The following is a 20,570-nucleotide window of genomic DNA, read 5'->3' as shown; positions in this document are numbered from 1 at the left end:
AAACTGTTGTATTGTTACTTGTTTATCTTGACAGTGACTTGGGTTACCAAGTAACCTGTTAAGGTTACAAATGAAATAGGATACTTTTGAAAAATGTTTTACACAGATACAAATTCTCTGGCATTATTGTGAAAATCTCTTAATATGCTTCACTAAAACAGAATCTTCGGTCTAAAGGATTAGTGGGGTTCTTAAACGTATCATCACAGGTCTTTGAAAGTATTTTGAATAACACTTACTTACATTTAACTGACCAATGTTACGCTGTCAAATTAAATATTATTCACATTATAAAACTGTGACAAAGGTGTAAACGTAGTGTTTTTATTAGTGTTGAAGAACAAAAATACAATTTCAGAGGATACATTTAATTTTTTTTTACAGCGACGGCTGATGTCCTTAGTTGTAATTTACATATATTGTTATATTCGCGAAAGTAGAAGCTTACCAAATATATCAGTATAACATACCTAGATTAATTAAAATATATTTTATCTCAAAATCCTGGAATGGAAACCGCATATCGGTAAATGCACCGTAGAACGGGAAATCACTGTCGAACATATGAATGGAACCGAATGGACGCGGACGGCAAAAATAAATATTAGATAAGATCATTTCAATATATTTTTTCTTTTTGATCAAATGTAACAATTTATTGCAAAGAAAATAGTGTATTCATGATAAGTATTACAAATCGCAATCACAATTCTTTCGTAGTTTTATCGTCTCGGAGCGATTGATATATGTAACAAATATGTTGAAGATGTTGAAATGAAATGGAAGAAGATGATATGAATGAAGTATCCGTGACATACGACATAAGAAGATCTATTCGTGAACTGGAAATGCTACATTATTGTGATAAATTTAAATCGAAAGGGATTAAAAAAACTGCTACTGTCAGCTGTAGGTTGTGTGTAAATATAATGAAGTTATTATTTTTTGCATTCTACAGAATTAAGACAAAACAAATATTAAAAACGTTTCCACGAAATGTGGTTTTAAATCGAGAAATTTTCGTTCTTTTATAATTTGAACAAATGCAGTCCTCAAAGGAGTTATAATAACAATGACTCATTTCTAGCTTTGAACTAGATTTACCCGTGCAAAATGAAAGCAAATAATTACCAATTTTGCTTTATACGCCCTATATTTAACGGATCTAACGAATTGTTTTTTCTTTCAAATCCTATATATTATGTTTTTCTATGGAATCATTAGGCGGACGGGCTAATGGGTCGTTTGATGGTAGGTGAGCACCATTGACCAACGTACCACCACTTTTGGCAACCAAGATATAATGTCCCTTATGTCTATAGTAACACTGGCTCATTCAGGCTTAACATGTGGTGAGTGGTATCTACCCTGAAGGGCTTGTACAAAGCCCCAACCCCAAGTAACCACATAGTTCCATAGATGACGATGAAAATCCTATTAAATATTCTCACTAATATATCGACATTCGATAAGTCTTTGTCCGAACACAACACATTGAACGGTTTCGCTCTATTATCCTATTGTTAATACGCTATGAATTTCATGCCATTGTTTCTTTGAAATATCAACAACGGTTTATATTTGCAGCTTTGAACGTGCAATTAATTTAATGCTTGATCACAGCGCTTAGATGGGATTGGATTGTCAGCGAGTGAATAAGTTATTTTAGTAATGTGGTTGTAAATATAGAGTGCTTTTTAGAGAGTGAAACTTTAAATTGAAATAAAACAGTAAAAATAGGAAATCCCGAATATGCTATGTACTAGAATGTCAGCCTCACATCAATAATTATATTCATACTAAATGCAAGCCCGGCTACGCTCGCGTAAAATAAATAAAACTAAACAAATAGAAATATAAATGAACCCCTGCACGGAACAATTATTTGGAGCACTCTGTTTAAACGCACCCGTAAACGACAAACAAGGCCGCTCGTTGAACTGTCATGTCATTGGATTTCATATCAAAATATCTCGATTATACAAATTTTCCGAATATATGTTCTCGACTAAAAATCATTATTTTTTAACGATGTATAATTGTGCATAGGTTTCGATAGAGCTCATCGTGGACCTGCACGAAATTATTCTTATACATAGATATATGCTATAAAACTATTTGTCAAATAAAGCAAGGAGATAAAAAAAATATTCCTATGTTTAATTTAAATTTATCATTATTAATTTTACATTTAGTAATTGTGGTTGAAAAATAACAGTCTGATGACGTCCCGTTACTATGACGTAAGATTTAGGGCTTTCCAATGCGTTACACAGTAACGGGTCGTTGAACTTATATGGTTCTCGTTACTTTTAATACAACGGCTTTCCTTTATCGAGCACAAAATAGCAACATTGGAAATATCCACGATCTTAACTTTCTTAAGATACTATCCATTGAGCTGATTAATTTTTTGTGTAACTTATAGACGACTAGCTGAACCTACGACTTTACCCGCGCGAAATTTTTATAACTACACCTATAGCAACCAAACCGTCATACAACCTTAGTCTAGATAGAGATCTTTATTATATCTGTGCAAAACGAGGACAGGTGGTTATTTAAAAAATAAATCTTGTAAATTTGAAGGAAGCGACACACTGTAACTAGATACAGTGTGTTGTGTTTACTTTAAATCAAATTCGTTATAAGGAATATAAAGTAAATATAGTACTAAAGTACTTGACACTTCAAAGGTTAAAACGTCGATTGCCATTTCACCTTCGCGAAGTAATGAGATCAACCCAACTAATCTAATTTGAACTAAATTTATCAAGTATAATATTTTAATTATATAGCCAACTAATAGCCGCTCAGGGCTTCTTGCGTTTTAGGGATTTGTCGTCAGACAGGCACAAAAAAGTAGCATATACCCTTCTTTGGTGTTCAAGCTTACTTCATAATAAATTTTATAGCATATATTCCGTGATGGTCCCGTATTAGAATAGGACCTCCCCTATTCTACCTGTGGGTGTCTAAAGAAACGACTAAGGGTATTTAAGGCCTAATGCATATCATCTGCACTTTGGGCTACCCGCGCGTGCTAGATAAACCACTATTGACATTGTATTGACGTGGACATTGGTCAAATCTTGAAACCTCATAACAATAACATAATCAGCCTGTAAATTTCCCACTGCTGAACTAAGGCCTCCTCTCCCGTTGAGGAGAAGGTATGGAGCATATTCCACCACGCTGCTCCAATGCGGGTTGGTGGAATACACATGTGGCAGAATTTCGTTGAAATTAGACACATGCAGGTTTCCTCATGATGTTTTCCTTCACCGCCGAGCACGAGATGAATTATAAACAAATTAAGCACATGTAAATTCAGTGGTGCCTGGCTGGGTTTGAACCCGAAATCATCGGTTAAGATGCACGCGTTCTAACCACTGGACCATCTCGGCTCATGACCTCACACACGTAGAATTAGTAAAGATATGAAAACAACAAAAAATCTGGTAATAAAAGTTTAAGTAAATGGATTGATCGACCCGATACACAAATTGTAAAAGAGTCCTTTGTGACAGTCGTTCGTCGATTAATATTACGGTTATAATAACGAAACGTAATTAACAAATTTCCCATTTCCATATTCAAATGAATTTGAAGGGTTTTGTGTAAAATACCTTAAAATTTATTGACATTAATTGACGATTTTGTTATTTCTAACTTATATTAATTCTAATTGTGATTCAATTTGTATAATTAATCAATACGGTTCTATATATTTGGGAGTTAGCCGTTGTGCAAACCCGTCTGGGTAGGTACCGCCTAGTTCACCATAGTATGTTCTGCCATAATTTTAAATGCCTTAACAGATTTGGTTTGTCATCATGAGAATCCTTACATCATCACGAATGATACTGAATATAAATTAATTAACTTAAGTTAGTAAAGTAACAACCTTTCATTGTTCCACTGCTGGGCTAAGGCCTTCTCTCATTTGAGGTGAATGTTTAGAACTTATTCCACCACTCTGCTCCGATGCGGATTGGTGGATACAAATGTGGTAGAATTTCGTTGAAATCAGACACGTACAGGTTTCCTTACGATGTTTTCCTTCACGAGCTGAATTACAAACACAAATTAAGTACATCTAAAAAGTCAGTGGTGCTTGCCTGGATTTGAACCGGCAATCATCGGTGAAGATGTACGTATGCTAACCACTGGGCCATTTCAGCATAATAATTCAGGGCAGTAGTGTATTTAAATGTTTAACGTAAAAATTGTTTATTCGTGTAATGTAATTCGTATATTACTTATTATATACAGCTGAAAAGTTTTATTGTTGGACCACGCTTATATGGAGATCCGATAAAAAACTATTTGCGTTAGATTGTATATTTATTAATATTAACTATATAACATCACGAGCCTTTCGTCGTTTGTCAGAGCAGTAATATTTAACGATGAAATCAGAGCAGTTAGTATACAATTTAAATCTATAATACCTAAAAATAATAACAAAAACCTACTACTTTCCAAGTCTGGCAAGTCTTAAAAAACCTCCCCCAATTTACCAATTTTAATAAAAGAGTCAGGGTACTTCTATTGTTCCTCAATCTAAGGTAAGTGAGATACGTAGGAAGGACGCAGGTGCTCAAGACGTACTTGGATACATAATTGTTTATTGTCTATACTTTGACCTAGTTCACGAGCACTTTGCTTTGGAAACTTGACATAATAAATGGCGATTAGAAGTAATAATTATATTATGATATACTTCTAAATACGATAGATAAAGTAAGTTTAAAAACTAAGGAATTAACTGCGAGTAACTTGGCACGTAAATAGATCCTAATTCAACTTAAAAGTTTGTTAGTTGTTAAATTTGTACTCATACGAAAGTAAAAAACAAAAGTTTGAGAGCCACTGCATCCTTTCTTAATTGATGTTAAAATAAAATTTTCTTCTTCTTAATAAACAAAAATAAATGTTTTTATATTTAACTCGGTGGTTGGGCTTTATGCAATCTCGTCTGGGTAGGTACCAGCTAATCGTCACATATTCTACCACCAAACAGAAATACTGTTGTGTTCCAATTTGAAGGGTGAGTGAGCCAGTGTAACAACAGGCACAAGGGGCATAACATCTTAGTTCCCAATGTTGGAGGCGAATTGGTGTTTTAAGGAATGGTTAATATTTCTTACAGCATCAATGTCTTTGGGTAATGTGACTTACCATCAGGTGGTACATTTGCCGGTCTGCCAACCTATTTAATTGAGATAAAGTCCTCTATGTATTCCTTTGTATGATGATACCTTGATGAAATATGTGGCGTACGTCAGCGAGGGATTTGGTCCAAAACTATATTATTTTTCGAAGTAGGTTTGCCGGTAATATAAATGTTTTATGTAGAACCTTATAAGCGTAAGAAATTGGACGGGTTGCTAATACAAAATAAAAATACATATAAATATAAAATAAAAAAATTAAACAATTGTTTCAATAGTTCTTTTAAACATCATTTTTATACCCAACGAACACAAAATTATAATAATTCTTTCATGACGTCCATTTCTAACTCATCACACAAAAAACACAATAATTTTTATATGTTTCTTATACATTATATTGCGCAGATTTTTTATGAAGGCTCAGCATGAAGTAGAGTAATTTGGTTAGAAATCATTTTACGTATTGCTGCCGTAAGGAGAATACATCTAAGTAAGACATTAATCGGACACTAAGAGTAAGAAATATTTAAACATATAGCGTGATTAAATTAAAAAAGATTAAATGCATACCTATATGCTGAATATCATAACCGTGTTACATGAAGTATGTGAAATATCAATAAAAATTGGTGCGCCATGAGGGTGAGACACCGTTGTTGCTAACTGGGATTTTTTTCCGCAATACTCTACGGCTATTTAGCTTTGATAAGTTCTAATTTCGTAAGTATATCTGACTGTTGCTTTGTTACACGTTAACGTCTACGCATTCTAATATTCCGTTTTTTTTTTATACGAGAAAACTATGGCATGAGTTATATAAGTTCAAAATAATATAATCATCTGTGAATGAGGCTATTCTCCCACATGCGTCTGGCTTTATAAATGTTAATGCATATATTGGAAAGTTATTTCTTGTCCCTGATGTGATTTTGACGTAGGACGTAGTTCCATTCTCGAGTTGGCCGCGGCAATGTGTGTATCGTTTTAACTCTTTTAAAGTAACGAATTATTATTCTTCTCCCATGAATAAACATCCCGGAGAGTCCTTATTCATCCTCTTCGTGGCTCCCACGAAGAACAAATCTACTAGAGTCTGAATTCCGCCCTGTTCATGAGTAAGAGGCCGGAATTCGACGTAACAACTGTGTATCTGTTTCTGTTCATCTGAATACAGTCCACTAAGCTATCGCGGGTAAAGTCTTCTGAGTCGTTTCATCTTGCGAATTACATCATTAGTTCAGTCATGTAGAAGTGTGTTTTTAAACATCAGCCACTTGCGTCCTTTTATATTATGTAAAATAAGAAAATTTAGCAGAAGCGTCTTGTATTCTTGATACCGAATGTATTTCAAACATCGCCAGATGCGCCCTTCCTTCCTTGGACGGTATTGTATGTTAGTATACTTATATAAAAATTGACAAAATCCGTATTTATGTGTCGCGGCTTCTTAATTATATTCTCTCGGTTAATAAACATTAATTTTTTTTATTATAATTTAACATAAGTAAAGTAATGACATTGATAATTGACTAGAGTAATGATAATTTATTAATTATTATTATGACTTCCTTAATTAGTGTTTAATCCAATTTCAAAAGTAAAATATGGGCCAGTAGACATTCGAGTAAATTAGTTTCAATTTAACAATTCCAATTATTCTGAAAAGTGACGAAGGTGACTTTTGACATACTCCTAAATCCGAAATCCGGGCAGAAAGAAGAAGAAAAAACAGTGCGTTGACATAAAAATTGGCTTTTTAGCTGTCGTTTTTATTATTTATTTAAATTAATTAAATTAGTCTATATCCGAACTTTTTATTTTTTTAATTCCATACACGGTGAGTTTCTTTCGCGGGTTCCTCTTACCTTTAATGCATTTTCTTATTCGAAACAGTCTAGATTTTCCCATGAGGTCCTCATGAGAATATATAAGTCATACATTGTATCACAAAAGATTCAGTGACGTGTATGTAGAATATTAAATAAATCTAACATACAGAGATTTCCTTAAGACGTAATTTTTTATAAATATTACGTTCAAAATTAGTATTGTGTTATATGTCTTAGTTCTTTGCTAAGCGAGTTATTCATAGAAAAAAATAATACTAAAATTTAATTTAAGGCAAGATAATCGCCGTATACGTTAAAATAAAATCCAAATACACTTTATTCAAGTAGGCTTTGAATCGTTCATCATCATATCATCAATTTACAGAATCATTTTACAGGATTATATTGAAAATAATGTTACCAGACATATGATATTTGTGGCTTTAGAATTTTCAAATACCTGCGAAGATGCTGCATATATTGATACATTTCGTCTGAATAAACTACATTCACTCAGACTCCACGCGCTCCAATTACGTCTCGAAAACTTCCTACAAAGCTAACTTAAATACGTTCATACACTTTAAGTTTAAAGTTTGCGAGGTGAACGTCGTACATTTCATACATGATATTTTGGATTAAACTACGTAACCGAGTTACCTCATTTACTTTCTAAATTAAATATAATATTTTCATTAAATAATAATTATGAAAATAAAATTACTTTATTATAAAAGGAATACTTAGTATTGTTGTGCTTTGGTTTTAAGGGCGAGTGAGACAGGGTGCAGGCACAAGGGACATAACATCTTAGCTCCTAAGGTTGGTGGCGCATTGGAATGATGTAAGGAATAGTTATTATTTCTTACAGCTCCATTGTCTATGGGCGGTGGTGACCACTTACCATCAGATGGCCCACTTGATAGTCCATATACATAAAAAAAGAATTATCTTTCCGAAAGGAACACTAAATTTGTAGCCAGTTAAATAGATTGTTTATAAATAATTATAATTTCATCTCTCTCTTAATAAATTATAAATTGTAGTATTTCTATTTTAATTATTTTATTCTAATAATCTCATAGTCACAGTCTCAGATTAGCCGAGATTGTCCAATGGTTAGAACGCATGCTCCTTAACCGATGATAGCGGGTTCAAATTCATCACTGAATTTTTATGTGCTTAATTTATAATCGTGCTGGTTCTTAATGGTGGAAGAATATATCACGAGGGAATCTATATAGGTATAATTTCAATGTCTTATGTTTATTCACCAACTCGCTTGTGTGTATAATTTTGCCTATATTTTATATACTCCATTACTCGTAAATAACACACACCGATTGTGTATGTTTGCGTCATGGAAATTAAGACAGTAGAATTGTAATGTTGATCTACCGTAGAATGAAGACACTCGTGCAGTCAACGACAGGGGACGGGATCTTCGCGAGATAAACTTGACTATTATTTTATCTGTAAATGATGATGTCGCCTGACCGATTTCGGTCACGGCAACTAATCTCAAAGAACAATGTACAAGTGTTTGCGCTAACACAGGTATACTCATTATTCCCTCATTCTTCTAACACGATGAGACAGCACATCCGACACGACCGCAATGAGTTCTGGCTCGTATTTGCAGAGGCACGGGAGTGTACACACTTTTAACTTCCAGACTTCGGGATATTAATGAATGAAAATAGGATTTTCCAAATCAGTTCATAAAGGATGGAGTACCGAGAATACAAAAAATCAACCGAATTGAATGCCCCATTAGGTCCCATTTAAATTTTAAATCAGTAAATTTTGTTATTATTATCCTCTGTTTGTCAAAAGATTTACTTCATTTTTTGTTTTGTAACTTATAGACGAGCCATAGAGAGCTTTGAGTTATAGTCAAGGTAAAAATCAAGGAGTCTTAGTATCTATGTTCCTCGTGCTCCTAATTTCACTGACCTCGGGACTCAGGAATATAAAATATTTTTAGTAACATAATAACTGATCACTGCAATCGATGGTTTGCAAAACGAAGGCTTGTATTAAAAAGCTTTTATCATTGACTTGATGAATTGAGTGCACAATTTAATCTTTTATCAAATTCATCATTGAAAAACAATCATCACGGGACTATTCAATTTAAATAAAAACCCGGTAAAGGATTGCTCGTTATGTCAGATTATTGTGATAGACGAAACTATTTTAAGTATAGGTACCACCGGTTCGGAATGTAGATTCTACCGAGAAGAACCGGCAAGAAACTCCAGGCAATTCTCACGGATAAGATAATTGCACGGGATATATTATAGTGCAGAAGTATGTATGAGCACAGATGAAGTCATCCGATGGGATGACAACATCCGACTCGATCGGAAAGAGTTTAGACGTAAGACCAATTGCTTTGCCCTCGAGGCTGCTCTTAATCATTTCTCGTCATAAAAACCCAATAACAAAAATGTTGTCCAAGGGTCAAGGGTCAACAAGGGTTTTGTTCCCAGGGTCATTGGATCTATAACCTTATATAATTATAAGCTAGCTAATAAACTTATGAGACAGTTGTCCACATATAATAGAAAATTAAATTTAACATAATTTTAAAAAATCTGATATAAAAGTTACGATTTTTGCTTTAGAATAAGTCGGAACAAAAAAAAAGCAATGAAAGCTAAAAATAAATGCAAAACAAGGTAAAAACGTTTTATAAGAATTATTTTCATTCATTAAAATGGCTAAATAACGAATACAGTTGGCAATCTGCCACCGCGAAGCCAAATTTTTAATGTTTACATTAAATATAATATATCGGTGAAACTGGCAACCTGAGGATAATTTCCACCTGTGACATAGGCTCCAGTAATAAGGGTTAAGTTATAAGAGGTCTGGTATATAGAACGACCTTCAGGAGTTTGGTATGAAAAGTAGCCATGTCCTTCCTTAGAGTTCAAGCTTGCTTCATATCAAATTTCGTTCCGTGGTTTGGCCGTGAAAGAGCAACAAACGGCCACACAGATAGAGTTACTTTCGATTTTATAATATTGATAAGTAAAGGAGATATTTTTTTTCACTCGGTGGTAGGACTTTGCGAAATCTCGTCTTGCTAATAACCACTCATCACTTTCTATCGCCAAACAGTAATATTTAGTTTTGTTATGTTAGTATATTCCAGGCACAAGGTAGGTATATAACTTTTTAGTTCCCAAAATTAGTGACGCATTGACGATGTAATGAATGGTTAATATTTACTTATAATATACTTTTTATATATTGTAATTTAAAGACACTGAGTAAGATATGAAAGAAAACCGAGAAAAAAGAAAGCTGAGATGGCCCAGTGGTTAGAACACGTGCATCTTAACCGATGATTTCGAGTTCAAACCCAGGCAGGCACCACTGAATTTTCATGTGCTTAATTTGTGTTTATAATTCATCTCGTGCTCGGCGGTGAAGGAAAACATCGTGAGGAAACCTGCATGTGTCTAATTTCAACGAAATTCTGCCACATGTGTATTCCACCAACCCGCATTGGAGCAGCGTGGTGGAATATGCTCCAAACCTTCTCCTCAAAGGGTGAGGAGGCCTTTAGCCCAGCAGTGGGAAATTTACAGGCTGCTAATGCTAATGCATGCTTTTTGTCGTTGCAGCATGCGAGTCAGTTTTACCCCCAACAGGCGCCAATGGATGTTTACTATTTCTTGAAACTCCTTCTTTGAAACTCGTGACTTCAAAGTTTCTTTACACTTACCTCATTATATTAAATTGTCGTATATTTTTTTCCTTGTTGAGACGTTATGTAAAGGGTTTCTTGGAACGCTTCCTTGGTTATAGACTTTCTAGGTAAGCGTGTTGCTGATAACATTCTAGATACGGTAAACAAGTCAATAAAGTTAACGTACGACTTGTTCAATGAACTTTGAACACGTGAACACGTGAACACGTGAACTGCAAGACAGAACGGTTTTTATTTCAAAGCGATTTTTTAATATAATTTTGGTAGGTATTTGGGCCATTCGAGGTGTACGTTGTATTATGTTTTAGCTTTAATAGAATCGATTTATCGTTGCAAATTTTATTAAAAAAACTTTATTGAAAACTAATTTTATTTGTACAGACATTACTAAAATCATAAATCAAGGTTTTGACTTATGTATATTTAAATAAACATGTAAATTTATATATGCATAGTTGTTAGTTATTTAAGTGATTTTATTCAGAGACTATTTTAGTTCGGTAATTTGTATTTCGGGCTATAAACATATTTCCTTAGTCTCTTGAGTATGGGTGCTGCTTTCCGACAATCTGAATAGGACTTACTTACGTCTAATAAAATAAATTAGCTATCCGTTTTATGATTGTTTCTGGATTAATAAATTATAAAATACTAAGCTATTTTTAATGTTTTCTACACATATAAGTGTGTATCGTATAAAAGGCGAGCTATGCGCTTTAAGTTCAGAGAAAGAACGTAAGCAAAAGATAAATAAATGAATTAAATAGAAAAGTAATTAACTTTTTCAAATGATATTGTTAGGCTAGTTAATGGACCACCTGATAGTAAGTGGTCATCACTGCCCCTAGACAGTGACGCTATAAGAAATATTAACCACTGCTTACGCCACGCGCCACGAAGCTTAAATATTATTTTCCTTATGTATGTAGTTTCTCTGGCTCACTCACCCATCAAACCGGAATACAATAATATTAAGTATTGCCATTTGAGCGTAGAATATTGTTTTAGAGGTTAAGTAATATTTATTGTAGTTTGAAGTATTTTAATATATCGACGATAGATTTTGGATTTATACTAAATTAGTGAATAATTATATATTTGTGTAAATTGTCGTATCTCGTTTGCATTAATATTAACAATCTATGCTAATATTATAAAGAGGTAAAACATGTTTGTTTGTATGTACGGGGTAATATCTGCAAGTAATGATTCAATAATCTGGTCGAAATCTAAATTATCACTGAGCGCTGGGGTACACCAGTAACACATAAATTGCACCCGTGAGAAGCCGGGTGTGGACACTAGTATGATATATATTTAGAGCAAATTTCACTCATCCATCTTATACATAAAATGGATGTTAGTATATTTGATTGTTGATATAACGAAAGTTTATGAATATGTGATAGAGGGAGTTTTTGTACCATTCAATTTTTGTAACTCACCACTAGATGGCAGTACAGAACATCAATTTTTCTATAACGACTGGAATCCATTTAAGCACGGATTATATTAGTGCAAGTATTCGGTAGTTTACAAACAAATTAAAGAGGCATCGTATGCTTGGCATTAGCTAGTTCTATATAAGACTATCAAGTTATAGTAAAAACTCCTTTGATTTTAAATATAACTTACTCTCTATCATCGGTCTTTTTTTTAAATAATAATAGCAATGCCCCAAATAAATTAAGAAATTACTAATATTACTATTTTACCCTCCAAGCTTAACTTGTATTAGGGATGGGGATGACAATAGCCCAAGAGGTCAGGATCGATCCTGCGATTTTTACAGCGCTAGGCGGCACATAAACCATTGCGTTTCACGTTTCGACCAATTAAACCAGCGATCCGCAAAACATATATTTGATCGATGTAATAATTAAAGTATTATTTCTTAATTAATAAAAAATCACGATAATGTTGCAATCACAGTATAATATCTACTCGTATATTCAAATAAACAAGTTGTCTTCTCTCCATTAAATTGTAAGGGAAGTAATATCGTTATACGAATTTCCTAAGTATGAAATCCTTAGGAAAACACTCGTCATGAAGTGGCCATCGAAAAATATATAAAAATAGCACCAAAAGATCAAATAGGCCACTGAGATCCACTAGATGACGATCGCTCATATAATAAATGTCTTATATAATATCTATAGCTCGAAAGCTATAATAAACTGAAGGGTCCAGTATCTAGAGGATATAGGCGATATCAGTCGCGCTCCGAACCTTATGCTCCGTTAATATATATCAGCATTTACAACTTTGTATTTCGGTTCTGAAAATAACGTTATTAAGAGTAAAATAGATAATCAATAAGCTAATATGGCCCAGTGGTTAAAACGCGTACATCTTAACCGATGATTTCGGGTTCAAACCCAGGCAGGCACAACTGAATTTTCATGTGCTTAATTTGTGTTTATAATTCATCTCGTGCTCGGTGGTGAAGGAAAACACGTAAGGAAACCTGCATGTGTCTAATTTCAACGAAATTCTGCCACAAGTGTGTTCCACCAACCCGCATTGGAGCTGCGTTGTGGAATATGCTCCAAACCTTCTCCTCAAAGGGAGAGGAGGCCTCAGCCCAGCAGTGGGAAATTTACAGGCTGCTAATGTAATGTAATCAATGTAATGTCATGTACATTTACATATCATAAACAATATATATATGTATTCTTATTTACATAAGAATGGTTGACATTAAGTCCTTAAATGTGTAGTTATAATATGAATTTAAAATAGTCACATACAAATCTTGAACTTGTGTAATGGTGGCAAGAATGCTAGCAGCATTTCCCCGTTGAATCGCAATTCCGATCCTCTGGGCAAAAACGAACCACGAACGCCCTCCTGTCATCAGTGAAGGCAATTAGGCGAGGTGTTATACTTTTAATTAACTTTTTTGCACTACCACCCCAAGGTCCAAGTGTTTCATGTGATAAATATACTCTACCTAAATATGTTACCAGCAATTTAGAATTCCGATATGACCCATTCGTTAGAACGCGTGCATCTTAAACGATGATTGCGGGTTCAGGCAAGTTCGGCGGTGAACGAAAACATCGTGCATGTGTCTAATTTCAATAAAAGTCTGCCACGCCTGTATCCACCAACTCGCATAGGGGCAGCGTGTTGCAATAAGCTCCTTCTCCTTAGAGTTTCCCTCTAGGAGGTCAATTGAAAATGATTGTCTTATATGAATTGGTATTTACTTTGATTTTATTCATATGCATAGATAGACTGTCAAAGCAGTGAACGCGTCGGAATAAATAAAAAAATAAATACACGCACACTAGAATAGTACTATGACGTTCGGCGAGTGTCAATCGTAGCTGTCACGCACACTAAGATAAAAAATTTGGCTCGTTTGTTTTAGTTTTTTCGTTAGTTTTGTAGTAAGATACTCTATCTAAATATATAATTCATCTTAAATTATTTATTCTACAAGTATTCGCATGAGCTGTTCTGTTCTTATATACAATAAGAGATATATATTATTATGGAATACCAATGAAAAAAAATGATATTTTTATTTCACTTTTTTCCGGCTGTATTTTTTAAAAATGTTACGCAGAAAAATTTAGGTATTTTTAAAAATATATAAAGGTTGTTAAATAGGTTTTCCCGTAGTGAACAGCGAACTGAAACAGTGAAGATAGATATATTTGTAATCATATTTTAAAACCGTATAATATTTTATAATGCTAGTAAAACATTTTTCAAGCGAGTAATTCATTTTATTATATATATAGTTACAAAAATATTAAATTTAGAGTTTATTTAATATTAAATAAATACTTAAATACATCCTTTTATTACGTTGATATTTAAATACATCTACAGTACAAATTTTATTAAGTAAGAAATGTAATATTCTTTTTTTAATATTTGAAGAGTTGACATGGTCCAGTGGTAAGAGCACGTGATCTTGACGGAAGATTAAGGGTTTAAATTAAATCACACTTATATTCAACAACCCGTACTGAAGCAAGATGGTGGAATGGACTTCATTTTTTTTTTATATGGAACAAATCTGAACCAGCATTAAATATATATTGGCGTTATTATTTATTCGTTCGAATAAGGATTTGAACAGAATAAATAAGTAACAACATATTAATCTTTCCATATAATAAAATTGGAGTGTCTGTTTGTAATATTAAAATAACCGCGTTTTACTAAATGCATATGTATGTATACACGGTACATATACCTAAATAACATTTTTTATAATTTTTGTCTGTCTGTCTGTCTGTCTATTTGTTCCGGCTAATCTCTGGAACGGCTGGACCGATTTTGACGGGACTTTCACTGGCAGATAGCTGATATAATAAGGAGTAACTTAGGCTATTTTTATTTTAGAATTATGTGTGAAATAATAATAAAGTCACGCTTTTTTATTAAATTCAAACGCGCACGAAGTCGCGGGCACAGCTAGTAACCAATATAAGTGAAAATCGAAAAAGCAATCTTTTCTGAAACTCTATTTCCAAACGTCAATCGAGTAAAATAAAAAAAAATGACTTGCGGTTCTATCCCGAATAAAATGGATGGAACACGATACAGCTTAAAGTGTACAAAGTAATATGTGATTGCTCTTATATATTTATATTTTTGAATATAATAATATTAAAACTTAAAAAAAAAATTAAGGAAGAATATACGGGATTCAAAAATCTATCTACGGACGGTCCTGCGGCTATTGGTCATAGTCTTGTGTGACTACTGGTCACGTTCAGTGGTTTTGACATGATTGGTATACAAATAAAACAATATATTGTGTATATTAATACAGATAATTCATACATCGCATGTTTTGTAATTGTAATTTAACTTGTACTAGGCCAAAATTTTATTACAACACTGCTAAAATCAACGTTCCATTTTTAAATGTTTCTGAACCGAAGGATCGCCCTAATTTGTGTTGTTTGATTTTCTTTTTTCCAAGAGTAAATATAATTGAATCAACTTAATAAAACGACATCAATAAATTACCTAAGAAATTTAGTACACTAGTACTAAACAGACTCTAATCGATACTCAACGAATTCGCTATGAATTACTATTATGTAAATTCAGTGGAGTGATAATTAAATAAAAAAGTATTTGATATATTTATTTAAATGTTTTATAAATAGTCGATTTACTTATAATAACGATTGATAAAACTCCGTCTAATAAAATATAATATATATATATATCAGTAGAGGTACACATGTCCGTGTTTCAGTGTACAATTGGGACCTTTAATTAAAACTCATAATCTGTCACGATTCCAATCATTTTTGCGGTATTAATAATATAAATTAAGTTCTATCGTATTTTCCGCAATGTCCAATCAAAATCCGTGTTATCAGTGAACGAAGCGTGCTGATAAGCAATGTTGACGGTTGATAATCTCAATACAGCAAATACACATACAGTTCCCTCCATTTAATGTTGCTAGATATTGCTCTAGTCGTCATTGTTAGACGTAATTATTTGTTTTGTTCATAATTTTAAATTAAAGAAGTCCTAGTAGTCCCAAGTAGCCGAGATGGTCCAGTGGTTAGAACGCGTGCATCTTACCGATCAAATCCAGGCAAGCACCAGTGAATTTTTATGTGCTTGTATTTATAATTCATCTCGTGCTCGGCGATAAAGGAAAACATCGTGAGGAAACCTGCATCTGTCTAATTTCAACGAAATTCTGCGTGGTGGAATATGCTCCAAACCTTCTCCTCAAAGGGAGAGGAGGCAGCCCAGCATTGGGAAATTTACATGCTAGTCCCAATAGTGTCCTCTAAGTGCTGGGTTTAGAGGTCTAGGCAAAAAAGAAAGTCCTTAATAGAGAGAATAGAGTTTGAGAAGTTTTTTTTTTATTTATTACAAAAAATATTATGATATTAAAATTTCAACCTGAGTACAATATGAACTAAAAATAGGGCCTTGAAAGAAACATACAATACACAATGATTTCTCACACGAACGAACTTTAGACAGCTTTGGAGTAATGCGACGAGTGCACGAACATCGCGTCGTTAAGAAATGCGAAGTGAAAATTGGATTTCGTCTTTAATCCGTCAAGCGGAGTATTTTATAATTTAGTAGATGCTGGTTTAGTTAAAGACTAGCCACCCGCCCTGGCTTCGCACGGGGGCAATTTATTGATGTGAAAGTGGCCTACTAGTGGCCGGCCGCCCATTGGTCGAAATTCGACTGTAATACGTTGTTAATAAAATATTAGATGCGTTGTTTTGAAAGATACGTAGGAAAAATGAGGCAGAACTCAACGATGTCTTGTCAGTTCTACAATAATAAAATCAAATATAATAAATATGTTATTGATTTTCATCTTTGACATGACGTGTGTTCTCATTGGAATTGCGAAAACGTAAACTACGAATGTTTCATATTAAATATTATATCGATAAACATGTATGTGTTAAACGTTTCGTAGTGTGTGTAATGTTTTTTTTTTAATTATTTTAATGTTTTTCTATATAATGAGTATTTTATAATAATATTAGCCTTCTGCACTCCTTCTCCACATAAATTTTAATAGTGCCAAATTTCATACATTTCCTTCCGCGTCTTTTTGGTAAAAAGGGGTACAAAGCTAGGCGGATGCGGATGGCGCCCATAGACCTTAGCGCTTTAAGAGATAGTAACCATTCCTTGCATTGCCAACGCGAATGTTATGAACGAATTAATTATACGCGAAAATTTCCATTAAACCTATCCTAAATTAGAAAGCAGAAAGCAGCAGCGTGGTTGAATAAATTTAAACATTGTCCTCAACCAACCTTGATGTGCACCATTACTTTTGGTGGTAAGTGGCTGTACAATAATAAATCTGTATCGATTTATAAATAATACAGGGCGAAATAAAATAGTAAAGATTTTATTAAAATATAATATGAAAAGATTTATGTAATTTATAAAGTAATCTATGTTTAACTTACGTATTAACATTTATTATACTTCGATTCTAATTTTATTACTTGTTTATAGTATGTTTATATCTATGTAAGGCGTGTAATTGTTTGCCTTATTCATCATAAGATTTTATAATATAATTAATTACAAAATATTATTAAGCAGTAATAAAATCCATCAAAAATTATCTTCTAAAATTTTCCTTAAATTGGAATACATATGTATGTACGTTGACTTGGTGGACTTTAAGCAGTTCTAGTCCGTCTGAGTAGGTACTACCTACTTATCAAATATCCTACAAGGTTGGCGGTGTATTGGCTACGTAAGGAACGGTTAATATTTCTTACAGTGCCAATGGTTTTCTTTATGCTGTTGATCGCAAATTGGCAGGAGGCTCACCTGATGGATAGTGACTACCACCGCTCATAGACATTTGCAACACCGGGGGGCTTGTAGGTGAGTTGACGGCCTTTAAGAAAAGTGTAGGGTCTTTTTTTGAAGGTCGAGTTGTATCGGTTCGGAAAAACCGCCGGTCTATGGTCGCTGATCACAACTTAACATCAGGTGGTCCTATCTACATATATTACCATTGAAGTAGGTGGTACGTTTTATTGATTGATTTTTATTTTCGTTTGATTCTTCTTGAATCGTTATTCGATTGTTTGATTGATTAATCGTACAAATATTTTCAAGCACAAAGCGCTGTACTCAAGATAAACAATAGCCTGCTTATTTCTTACTAAAAAACTTTGTATAGCGGCTGAATAGCTACACAAAACGGTCATCTTCTTTCGTATGATAAATTACTGACGACGGAAAGAGACAACACGATGTGTAACTGTCCACCCACCGTCGTTAAGGCACTGAATAGCTTTTGTAATTTTAGATTAATAAAGTTTTAAGCTCTCTGCTAATCTTTCAACTTTAAATTTAATTATAATAAATTAACGTAAGCAAAGTAATCCTGTTTTATTATAGGGAAGCAGGAGTATTTCTTGTTTTGAAATACATATATGTTGCCTTGGGTCAGACTGGCAAACGACATAAGTTCTCTGATATCGTCAGTACTTTACTCTCTTTTTACTCTACTTATACAGTAAGTAGTATACTACTACTGATACAATATGTATATATCTATTCATATACGTATGTGTATACGTATTTTTGACAATTGTCTGTCTGACGCATCCATGGTTAAACGGACTGTTCTCGAAAATTTAGGGTTAATTTTGATGGTTATTTTCGCCATCTCCTGTACTTAAAATTACCTCATAATTATAGTATCTCATTAAATAATAGCTTTTGAAAAGTCGTTACGCTTCTATATTCGAAAATCTTTAGCTGTAATAATATTTAATTGCCAGACGGCAATCATAGTGTAAAATATTTATATCTATAAAATGTCAGGTTTCTATTTCGAAATGTTAGGCAGACTGGCAAACGAACTACTTGATGGTAAGTGGTCATGATGACGTCGCCCGTAAATACTGTTATTTTTATGATATAAATTGGCGGACGGACAAATGGGTCACCTAGAGGTTAGTGAACACTACCGCCTATAGAAATGTAAGAAATATTAACCATTCATTACATCGCCAATGCGAGACCAACCTTGGGTACGATGTTACGACCCTTGATCCTGCCTGTAGTTTACCCTTCAAACCGGAACACAACAATACTAAGTAGAATATAAGATGAGTGGTCGGACCCAGACGGGCTTGCAAAAATCCCTATCACCAAATAGATATAGTTGTTATATAAAAACCCCATAAAAGTGACATTTATATACACATTTGGGTATTTTTTTTTTTCGTATAATGATTATACTGTAAAATATGATAAACATCGCTTTAAAGTTATAAAAACTTATTTCGTTTTTTTTTTTTTCATTTTAGATTATTTTTTTAATTAGGAAGCCAGAAGTAATTTAGTTATTATTATTTATTTTTTCCTCCTTATTTCTTGTTATTTTTCTCCTTTGTCCACAGTGTCTCCTGTCTGTGCCTGCCTGTCCCCACCAGATGTATCCACGTAAATACATTCTCTTTAAAGATTAAAGAATTTGCGGAAACTTGAAACTAGGTCACCAGTTTGATTTTGAGGATCGTTGATACTGTTGTGATAAAAACTCATCTTCTTTTGAAATCAAGCCTTGGAGCTTATTCCACTACGCTGCTCCAATAGGAGGTGGTGGATTGATACGTGGTAGATCTTAATCCGACTCATGCTATTTTCTTCATGCTGTTTACCCTTACCACTGAGCGTGAGATAATATTAAAAAAAATTGTGACTTTGTCGGCTTAAAATCCACAACCTTCGGTTAAGGCTAATGTTAATGTTTTCTAACCAGTCTTCATGGCTCAGAAATAAAAAAAAACTTTCAACGTCCTTAAAAACTACAACTAAAATTATAGAAGTTAACTGTTAGAAGTAATTGAATACACAGTTGACTCAAAAGAAAAATTTATAATATTACAAATTTTAAGTGATCTTAAATAATTGCTGTAGTAGAACATTTTGTAAAGATAAAAGATAAAAAACAAAAAAATTAAACTTTTTAGAAGTGTACGAACAAATGACTAACTCGTCCCCTGTCGGTAAATCAATCTTTATATTCAATAGACCTGCAGCAAGTAAGCGATTTACTGAAGAAAGCGTATTAACTCACCGTTCCGCCTCCGCACTTAACATCCTCAGCCATTTGGAACTCTTTGCAACGTTTACCATAACACAATGGAAATAAAAATTCAATGTCTTAAGAGAATCCTCCACAAAATTATGTACCGTTACATTCTGTGTCTCAAAAATACGAACACCAACCGATTTGAATTCAAAAAAATAGAACGAATTCGAAATTCGAATGTTTACAAGCAATTGTTTACATCGAATTATAAACGCGACTGGTTCGTCCCGAAG

General features: G+C 33.4%; 1 protein-coding gene across 1 annotated transcript in view; it reads right to left on the bottom strand.

Annotated features, from left to right (window-relative positions):
• The window catches only part of LOC113404615 (calcium/calmodulin-dependent protein kinase kinase 1), a 177,094-nt gene extending 156,524 nt beyond the window's left edge, over positions 1-20,570 (bottom strand). Inside the window, exon 1 of the mRNA XM_064218251.1 lies at positions 20,323-20,570. Within this exon, the coding sequence (XP_064074321.1) occupies positions 20,323-20,355 (33 nt within the window). The 5' untranslated portion in view covers positions 20,356-20,570. The remainder of the gene's footprint in view (positions 1-20,322) is intronic.

The sequence above is a fragment of the Vanessa tameamea genome, chromosome 21 (genome assembly GCF_037043105.1).
Source record: "Vanessa tameamea isolate UH-Manoa-2023 chromosome 21, ilVanTame1 primary haplotype, whole genome shotgun sequence".
Taxonomy (NCBI): Eukaryota; Metazoa; Arthropoda; class Insecta; order Lepidoptera; family Nymphalidae; genus Vanessa; species Vanessa tameamea.
The sequence above is the reverse complement of the archived record's forward strand: the minus strand, read 5'-3'. Positions and strand labels throughout refer to the sequence as shown.